The 10,641-nt window shown below is 41.2% G+C and overlaps 1 protein-coding gene across 1 annotated transcript; it reads right to left on the minus strand.

Moving 5' to 3' along the window:
• Window positions 1-4,714: 4,714 nt before the first annotated feature.
• LOC117514897 (allatostatin-A receptor) lies at window positions 4,715-5,653 on the minus strand. Its single transcript, XM_034175469.1, has one exon. It carries the CDS (start codon window positions 5,651-5,653, stop codon window positions 4,715-4,717), a length of 939 nt encoding a protein of 312 aa, XP_034031360.1.
• Between the last annotated feature and the right edge of the window lie 4,988 nt (window positions 5,654-10,641).

The raw sequence follows: 10,641 nt of genomic DNA on the forward strand, positions 1-10,641 counted from the left end.
AAGCTCACTAACCATTTGGCCACCACCCATGCAACATCTTCTGACATCTTCTTATATATGCTTTAACTTTTAAATTTCAGTTTTTACAACTTTAAAATTGCAAAGCAATGATTATAATAACAATTTTAGCGTTCTTACGATGCAAAAGTCTCAAAAACTTCCCCAGAATGTTATACAAGAATAAGGTCCCTATCGAGCAAACAAAATAAAGTTCCCAAAATGTTATAAGAACGTTTGTCAAATGTGGAGAGAGTAAATCATGAAGTGCAAGGGAGTAGTAAGGATGAAGTAAGGACAGCTATGAAGACAATAAAAAAGTGGAAAGGCAGTTGGTCCACATGACCTTCCAGTGGAGGCATGTAAATGTTTGGGAGAGCTGGCAATGACGTTTTTAAATAGACTGATTAAAAACTGTACTGATTCAGATTTTTAAGAACAAGGGGTGACCCACAAATCTACAGTAACTACAGCGGCATACGGCCACAGCATGAAGTTATGTGAAAGAGTTGTGGAAACTAGGCTTAGAAGAGAGATGAAAATCTGTAAGCGGCAATATGCTGAGAAAGAGCACTACAGGTGCAAAGTTTGCTCTGAGAGTGCTGATGGACAAGTATAGAGACTACCAGAAGGAGTTGCATTTTGTGTTCATGGATTTACAGAAAGCTTATGGCAGGGTGCCAAGAGAAGAGATGTGGTGTTGTATGAGGAAGCCTGGAGTGACAGAGAAGTGCATGAGGGTTGAGACAAGCCTGGAGATGTGGAGATATGCTCCGCAAAGGACGGGAATAAAAACCATAGACGCAAGACAGAGTACAAGTCTGTGAATGAGAAAAGAATAGTGAGGTTGCAAAAAGTAGATGTGGTAAAGGTAGATAAGGTTAACTACTTTTGGACAACTATCCAAAGTAATAGAGAGTGTGGAAAAGAACTCAAGAAGAGAGTGCAGTCAAGTTAGAATGGTTGGAGAAAGGTGACAGGTACAATTTGTGACAAAAGGATATGTGTAAGAGTGAAGGGGAAAGTTTAAAAACTACACTGAGACCAGCTATGCTGTACAGCTTAGAGATGGTGGCGCTAACAAAAAAGGTGGAGCTGGGAGAGCTGAAGATGCTATGATTTTTTTTTGGAGAGGATGGACAAGATTAGGAATGAATAGAGGGGCAGCACAGGTAGGACAGTTTGGAGACAAAATCAGAATTTTTTGTGTTATGCAGTTGTGTCAATAGTTGCTGTTGTGTGTGTGTGTGTGTGTGTGTGTGTGTGTGTGTGTGTGTGTGTGTGTGTGTGTGTGTGTGTGTGTGTGTGTGTGCGCGCGCTTTGCAGCTGTGAATGCATTTATACAGTAATAACCAACATTTCATGATGCAAGACATCACTCACTTATCTTCAACCACTTAATCCAATTAAAAGTCACAGGGGCTGGAGCCTATCCCAGCAGGACACTAGTCTGCTGCAGAGCCACATATAGACAAACACATTCATACCCGTACACATACCTAAGGGCAATTTACAGTTTCCAATTCACCTAACCTGCATGTCTTTGGATGTGGGAGGAAGCCGGAGCACCCGGAGAGAACCCACGCAGACACAGGGACACAGGTGGGAATCAATCCTATGACCTTCTCGCTGTGAGGTAACAATGATAAGCACTAAGCCGCCATGCTGCCCTATGCAAGACATCCATCAGTTATAATTACTTTCAACATTGTAGAGGAGATCAGAATGCTACATTCATCGACAGTACACTTGAAAGAGTATAATGCAGTGCACAAGCCATGTTGTGTTTGACTTAAAACATTTTTATTTGGAAAGCCTTTTGGTGAACAATCACTTTAACACCCTGTACCACATGTAACAGCTGAAGCTTAATAGCTAAATGCAACAATTTCACGCCTGTTGTTTTCTGGTAGCTACATGCCACTGAGGGAAATGTAGGAAATTGAATTGGACAAAATTAAGGATTCACGAAAGCAGGAAATAAAAATAACTTTATTATGATACTTCATTTCACAGTCATGACCGACAGCTGGGTCAAATGTAGAAAGTGCTGAATAAATTCTATAAGACCACACTGAAATAAATTTAGATGTATTCTTTGTGATTGATGTTATAAAACAGATTGGTATCATGACAACACTTTGACCTCTGAGACTTGAATACTTTACTTTGATGTCTCAGTTAAACTGTATGAAGACATCATCTTACCTTAAGGGCCTTTTTATGATTAGTTACTGTATATAGAGTAATACTAGTAGGTAATAAAGCTCACAGTTAAGGGCCAAGGGCAGCATGTCAGAATTTGGGGGGTTTAATGACATTGACTGTGAACTCTGTGATCAGGTTTTAATAGTTTGGTCGTCAGGTCCAAAGGTATTTAGGCTGTAACACTTTGTTTTTCATTTTGCCTCTGTACACCACCACAACAGAGTTTAAATGAAACAATGTGCATGTAGTGCAGATTTCCCGTTTTATTTCAAAGGGATTTACAACTATTACATTAACCATTTAATAATTAGGGCAATTTTTCCATACATTCTCTCCATTTTCAATGGCCACAAGTACAATAATTATAGAATAACTTTCTTTATGAAGTGCTTTCACATAAACATTTTCAAAGTGCTTAACAATACACAACATTAAAACACAAAAACTGAACATAAATAATGACAGTAATTGGACAAAAGAAATACGTTGTATAACAAGTATTGTAAGTCACAATTTTTCCACCAGTTTTCAATAGACAACTCGGGATGGATGTGGACATGAACATTTCTAAGTCACTGAATATATTTTGGACTTTATTTACATCAATTATTAAGGGGAAAAAAAAGGATTTTCATACAGGAAGTATATAGGCCAGTCTTCCCTGTGTCTTCTGGCAAACTTGTTTCAGATTTGTCCTGAAACCACTCCTTTGATATCTTGGTTGTGTGCTTAGGATCATTGTCCTGCTGAAAGATGAACCGTCGCCCCAGTCTGAGGTCAAGAGTGCTGTGGAGCAGGTTTTCATCTAGGATGTCACTGTAGATTACTGCATTCATCTTTTCCTCAATCCTGACTAGTCTCCCAGTTCCTACCACTGAAAAACATCCCCACAGCATGATGCTGCCACTACCATGCTTCACTGTAGGGATGGTGTCTGATTTCCTCCAAACGTGACGCCTGGCATTCAAACCAAAGAGTTCAATCTTTGTCTCATCAGGCCAGAGAATTTTGTTTTGGCAAAGTTCAGGTGGGCTGCCATGTGCCTTTTACTAAGGGGTGGCTTCTGTCTGGCCACTCTACCATACAGACCTGATTGGTGAATTGCTGCAGAAATGGTGGTCCTTCTGGAAGGTTCTCCTCTCTCCACAGAGGAATGCTGGAGCTCTGACAGAGTGACCATCGCGTTCTTGGCCGCCTCCCTGACCAAGGCCCTTCTGCCGCGATCGTTTAGTTTAGACTGTTGGCCAGCTCTAGGAAGAGTCCTGGCGGATCAAATCTTCTTCCATTTACAGATGATGGGGCCACTGTGCTCATTGGGACCTTCAAAGCAGCAGAAATGTTTCTGTACCCTTCCCCAGATTTGTGCCTCAAGACAATCCTTCCTCAGAGGTCTACAGACAATTCCTTTGCCTTCATGCTTGGTTTGTGCTCTGACATGCACTGTCAGCTGTGGGACCTCATATGTAGACAGGTGTGTTTCTTTCCACATCATGTCCAATTAATTGAAGTTATCCCAGGTGGACTCCAATTATGCTGTAGAAACATCTCAAAGATGATCAGTAGAAACAGGATACACCTGAGCTCAATTTTGGGCTTCATACCAAAGGCTGTGAATATTTATGTACATGTGATTTCTTAGTTGTTGTTTTTTTAATAAATTTGCAAAAAATTCAAACATTTTTCACAGTGTCATTATGGGGTACTGTGTGTAGACGTTTGAGGAAAAAAGTGAATTTCATCCATTTTGGAATAAGGCTGTACCAATGTTGAAAAAGGGAAGCATTGTGAATACTTTCTGGATGCACTGTCTGTTTGGTGAACCCTTTGAATTAAAGCTGGAAGTCTACAGGCTCATCGTAATTTAAAAATGTTTTTTCTCAAACAAAAGCAACATTTAAAAAAAAATCACGTTATCAGGAAAATCACCATGTATCATTCTTTTCTAATAGCTTATGGCATGACATTGTTTCAACCAACAAAGGTTCTTTGTTTGGTCATTTTTAATAATATAACAAACTAAATGTTGAAATGCATTTAACACTTCTTTTTGTGTACTTGATTATAAAGGAGAAAATAGTAATACTGTATCCAAAATTGGATCCAGTACAAACTTGTGGAATTTTTGTGTATCACAGAGTCAACAGGGTTACATGTTTTTCCTTCTTTAACAAGCACATCAAAAGGGAAAAAAAAACCTTTCATAACCTACGTTTAAAAAGCAGAAAATGGTGTAATGATGATGTATTATAAACCGTTCAAATTTTATCATATAAATGCAAATGTGAATGCTAAAAGGTGTTCAAAAAGACAGAACCATATCAACTTTGAATGTCATTGAATTATTCCCATAAGGACAAATTCAACTGATTGTTTTTGCTGTTTTTAAGGCTGTAGCTTCATTAAGGTATCAACTTAATGCCTAAGTGTAAGTAAGAAGATAACTGAAATATATCTGTTGTAAATACAAAAAAAAAAAAAAACTATTAAGGATTTCTGGTTGGTGTCAGGCTCATTGTCTGAGGCTAAATGAAGCTGATGTGCTGACAATGGTGACCTGCGGCTGCACTCTGTTCTTGTTGCAGTTGAAGAGCCACGCTGCCCTGCTGTGGCGGTACCGTTTGGAAAGCAGCACATAAAGCACTGGATTGATGCAGGGGTGCAGGTACTGGAGCACAGTACAAATAAAATAGAACATCTCCCACGCCTGTCCGTGGTGATACAGACGCAGGAACAGACACAGCTCTAGCACGTAACCTGGCAGCCAGCACACTGAGAAGGTGGCAGCAGCCAGGAACACCAAGACAGAAGCGCGGCGGGTGTTCCTGGCACTGGATACTGACATGACAGGACTCTTGTGCAGAAAAAGAGCCAAACGGACATAGTTGAAGGCGATCACCAGCATTGGAACAAAATAGTAAAGTACAAACTGACTGAGCACCACTTGGTAGTGGTGCTCATGGATGGTTGGAAGGCAGAATGTGAAATTTGGCTGATTTGGGGTCAGAGTCTCTTTCTTTGCAAACATCCGCAGAGGCAGGCTGATGAAGAAGCTGAGGGCCCAGACCAGGACAAACATAAAGACAACCAGGTCCATGGTGGGTGGCTGGTACGGGTTGATGATGATCATGGCACGGGTCATTGACACGGCGCACAAAGAGTAGGTGCTGGCCGCGAGGCTGAAGGCCAGCAGGAACTGGTAGAGCTTGCAGGCTGTGTCATCCAGAGGCCAGGAGTTGATGACGGTGGAGTGCAGGGTGAAGGGTATAAGCAGCAGGGTGAGGAAGTCAGCCAGCGTCATGCTGAGCAGCAGCACATCCAGGCGGTTCTTACGTAAGGTATTGTACTTGGCAAACAGAGTGAAGACCAACAGGTTGGCGCAAAGCCCGATGACCAGGATCACTCCACAGGTGCCGGCAAAGATCAGCCCGTAGGTGCTGGGACCAGCCATATTATGTCCAGCTTACATTACCTTTGAAACCAGGATACAAAGAGGTTTATTTTAATTCAGGTAAAACAGAAAGTACATCTGTAAAATATGATAAAACTGTTGTGGTGTGTCCTTCGTACATGTCATTGTCCTGTGTTAGTGTTCTCTGTGTCGGGTCCCCTGTCTGTTTCTGTGTTCATTTGTTTATTGTCTTCTACCCGTGCCCCTTTTGTCTTCAGTGTGTGTTCTCCCCTTTTTCTGTCAATCATCTGTATATGTCTTCCTGATGGTCTGTCCCCTCTCCGTTAGCCTGGTCTTTACTTTGCAAAGTTTTTAAATTTAATACTCTGACCCCCTGAATTGGTTCCAATTGATGAAAAAAACATGCTGTGTAAAATGTTATTTGTATAAATTAATTTTTAGAGGTAGCTCAAAAGCATTGAAATTTTGCTATTTTCTGCTGTATAACGCTGAACAAACTAAAGCTTAATGGGACACCAACCCATCCTAAACAACATATCAAAAGTCCTGATGAATCCTCCTGGCACTCACTTAGAAATTCAAGACGGCCTCCACAGGTAATTTTTAAGCTTTAGTTAGTATAGTGATGCATAGCATGAAAATAGCAAAATTAATTTATACAAACAAATTTTGACACAGCATGTTTTTTTACTCGGGGGGTCAGAGTATTAAATTTCAAAACTTTGCTAAATAAGGACCACCCAACTGTCTGTGTCTGTGATCTGTTTTGTCATTGTCCTCCTGATCTGTCCTCTCTCCATGTCCCTGTGTTTTTGTCTTTAGTCTGCTTATGTATTTTTTCGGTATATCATTTTGTTTCACCCACTTCACACTCAGTTCCCTTTTGAGTTTCATGTTAGCCTCTTGCTTGCATTCTCTTCTTCTGGTTTTCGGTTTTGTTACACTTCCCCCAGGTAGTTTGATTGTTCCTTGGCATTTATGTTATCATTATTTTGTTCCCCAGTTTATCATGATGTTTCCCTGTTGTCACTATGTTCGCTTTTGAATTCTATGTTTGCTTTTGCCTCTGTGTATTTTGGGTTTGTGATTTCTCTTTTGTAAGTCACCCATGGATGTCTATTTAGTTGTGAGTCACCTTTGGGGTTTTGTTTTTTTTTTGGGGGGGGGGGGGGGGTGTCACATGTGTTTTGACCTTGTCTCCCCTATTCACACTTGTTTGTTAATTTGTTTGTTTGTGAATTTATGCCGCACCTGTTCTTGGTTTAGTTTGCCATTTGATTTATATTGGTCCCTCCTGTTGTTCATGTTTCAATCAATCAATCAATCAAGTTTATTTCTAGAGCCCTTTACAACACTCAAAGTGACCAAAGTGCTTTACAACAAAATTTAAAAACAAAACATGGTAAAAACAAATATCCAGCAGTAAAACCATTACAAAAACAATTAAATAAAATATGCATAAAAACATTTAATAACATAAAATAAAGCGCCATCATGCTACTGAGTGTTAAAAGCCAGCCTGAACAAATACGTCTTGAGCCTGGACTTAAAAAGCTCCAAGTCAGAGATGATTCTCATTTCAGGGGGCAATTTATTCCAAAGTTTCGGCCCAGCAACAGAGAAGGCCCGATCACCCCAGTGTTTAGACCTGGGCCTGGGCACCTCCAGTAAAAGCTGATTTACAGACCTCAAAGACCTGTTTGAGACACAAGGATGCAAAAGCTCAGTCAAATAAGGAGGGGCCAGGCCATTAAGGGCTTTAAAGACAAACATCAAAATTTTAAAATCAACCCTAAAAGAGACTGGAAGCCAGTGCAAATTAAAAAGAACTGCTGACGTCTTGATATGCTTGTTAAAAATCGGGCTGCAGCATTTTGCACCAGCTGGAGACGACTCAGAGATGTCTGAGGAACTCCAACATAAAGGGCATTACAATAGTCAATTCTAGAGCTGATAAAAGCGTGGATAGTTTTTTCAAGGTCAGTGTGGTTTAAAAATGGTTTAACCTTAGATAAAAGACGCAACTGACAAAAACTTGTTCTTACCACGCTGTCAATTTGTTTGTCAAATCTAAAAGAATTGTCAAATACCACCCCAAGATTTCTTACTATAGGTTTCAAAGATGCAGACAACAAACCAGAACCTAGAAGAGCAGGGTCACCAAACAAAATGTAATCAGTTTTGTCCTCGTTCAAATGGAGAAAATTTTGCTGTAGCCACAGCTTTATATCAGCCATGCAGTCTGACAAACGTCTGATAGCGTCATTTGTATTTGAAGACACTGGCAGATAAATCTGCAGGTCATCTGCATAGCAATGAAAAGACATGTTATGTCTCTCCATAATGGAGCCCAGTGGTAACATATAAAGACAAAACAAAATGGGGCCCAAAATGGAACCCTGGGGTACTCCACAAGACAAGGTTGCAACAGAGGAGGACAAGTCACCTATCATGACAGAAAATGTTCTGTTCATTAGATAGGAACTAAACCACTTTAATGCTGTGCCACAAATGCCAACATGGTGCTTTAAACGAGACAAGAGAATCCTGTGATCAACAGTATCAAATGCTGCTGTCAAATCAAGAAGCACTAAAAGAACTGGACATTTAGCATCAAGCGACAGAGCCACATCATTGTGGACTTTGAGGAGTGCAGATTCTGTGCTGTGCCTTGTTCTGAACCCTGACTGAAATTTTTCAAGAATAAAATTACTATCTAAGAGCACTTGCAACTGTTTAAAAACAGCTTTTTCAATAATTTTTGAAATAAAAGACAAATTTGACACAGGTCTAAAATTAGATAGAACAGAAGTGTCAAGGCGTGGTTTTTTAAGCAATGGTCTCACCACAGCATGTTTGAAAGCGTCAGGAAAACATCCTGAACTTAAAGACATATTAATTAAAATCAAAAGGGAAGGGCCAACAGTGGTGAACACTTCTTTCAGTAATTTAGCAGGAAGAAAATCTAAAGGGCAGTTAGTGACCCTCATGCATTTAACAATGTCAGTGAGGGATGTCAAAGTGATGGGATCAAAATGATCAAACACTGCAGAGTGCACAGTAGTAACAGACTCCTCCAGATTGATACTGCAGCTTCTCAGTGCTCTCACTGACATCACCTTATCCACAAAAAAGTGTAAGAAGTCCTCACAGGTAGAAACAGTGGCATTTTCAAAATGAGGTGTGCGGGGGTTCACAACCGAATTAATTGTGTTGAACAACACACGAGGGCTATGTCCATTTGTGGAAATAATGTCAGACAGATACTGGGATTTAGCTTCCTTCACTGCCCTCTGATACTGGGCAAGATTGTCCTTAAGAATCTCCCATGACACATGTTGTCTGTCCTTCTTCCAACGACGTTCTGCTTGTCTGCAGCGCTGCCTGGTTGCACGAGTAGTGTCATTTAGCCAGGGGTCAGCCCTTGGTTTAGAAGACCTGCACCTAAAAGGAGCAATTTTGTCAAGGATCCCAGTACAGGTGGTATGGAAAAACAATAAAAGGCTATCTAGGCCTTGAGGGCGAGACTCTTCATAATAAGTAGAAATCTCCATATTCACAAAAGCAGTTGCAAATTCCCCAGCAGTTGAAGAAGTAATAATCCTGCGGTGAGAAGGTGGGGCGGGAGGCTTACTGACAGGTGGAGGAGCAAGAACGTCAAAAAGAATTGAGAAATGATCTGAAATGGGAGTGTCTGCTAGTTCTGTAAGAGACACTATGAGCCCATGAGTGATAATCAAGTCCAGAGTGTGTCCAGCATTGTGGATTGGTTTATCCACAATCTGAGTTAAATCAAAAGATGTCAGAAGACTTTTAAAGTCAGTGGCCACCTGATCGGACTGGCAACAAACGTGGATATTAAAATCTCCACAGATTAGAATGTGATCATATTTGGGGGCCAACTCAGCTAAGAACTCAGAGAACTCATGAATTAAGTCCTTATTATATTTAGGTGGACGATAGACCACAGCACATAATATTGGACAAGAAAAATCCATCAGGAACAGCTGTACTTCAAAAGAGGAATAATTATTTGCATGTAAAGACTTGCATGCAAATTTATCCTTGAAGACGGTGGCAACTCCGCCTCCCCGACCAGACGCACGAGGTGAACAGAGGAAAGAGCAGTGAGGGGGGAGGAGCTCCGTGAAGGCGCTGTAGTCACCTGGTTTAGTCCACGTTTCCGTCAACATGAGGATATCCAGCCCACGTGAGGAAAAGAAGTTCAGAATAAAAGTTTTATTTGTGAGAGACCTCGCATTTATAAGAGCGAAGTGCACCAGCGTATGGTCCACATTTCCTGAGCCACGTGCGATAGGACGGAGATTTTCCTCTACTGACCCTTGCCTGCAGACACGGATACGCCGGTGGCAGCTGAATTGCTCGTAGTCGGCACCTGGGACAGCTGATCTGAGCCAACGGAAGTCCGCAAAACGCCACACAATGAAGTTGTCATTCCCCGGAGGAAGTCGAAAGGAACGACAGGAATCACACATCGAGGGCTGCGCCAGGTAGGCTCTCAGTCTTATGAGTACACCGCTGCGTTTCCCCTGTTTTCTGTGGCGGCGTTTGCGAGGCAATTGCGCAGTTATACGCCGCAAGAAGTAAGGCACTGACTTCAGTAACGGAGGGAGCGACTTCGGTTTCCCATCGATCGCGGGCCTAATCTCTGAATCACGGATATTCAGAAGAGACTGGCGGTCATACTGCAGTAGCGGTGACACATTCTTAATAAAAAACAGCAACAATAACAATAATAGCATAATACTGTGCAGAGGCGGACGGCCAGCCACATACACCGGTGCCATCTTGAAACTCTCTCAATTTTTTGTTGTAAGTGTTTGGTGTTTGTAAGTACCTTGAGATTATCTCCTGTTATCCGCTGTGGTTAGTGTTTGTGTTTTGTTCATTCCTTTGTTCCTCCGAGTTGGATTCCATTTTTGGTTTTGTTTGGACTTGTTTATACTCACATCCTTGCACATCACTTGGTTGGATTGTTTGTCACTGCCAGAATATTAAATAACCTT

This window comes from Thalassophryne amazonica, chromosome 8, assembly GCF_902500255.1.
Source record: "Thalassophryne amazonica chromosome 8, fThaAma1.1, whole genome shotgun sequence".
NCBI lineage: Eukaryota > Metazoa > Chordata > Actinopteri > Batrachoidiformes > Batrachoididae > Thalassophryne > Thalassophryne amazonica.

Excerpts from the sequence above, each read along its gene's own strand:
- LOC117514897 (XM_034175469.1), bottom strand. The coding sequence starts at position 5,653 with ATGGCTGGTCCCAGCACCTACGGGCTGATCTTTGCCGGCACCTGTGGA.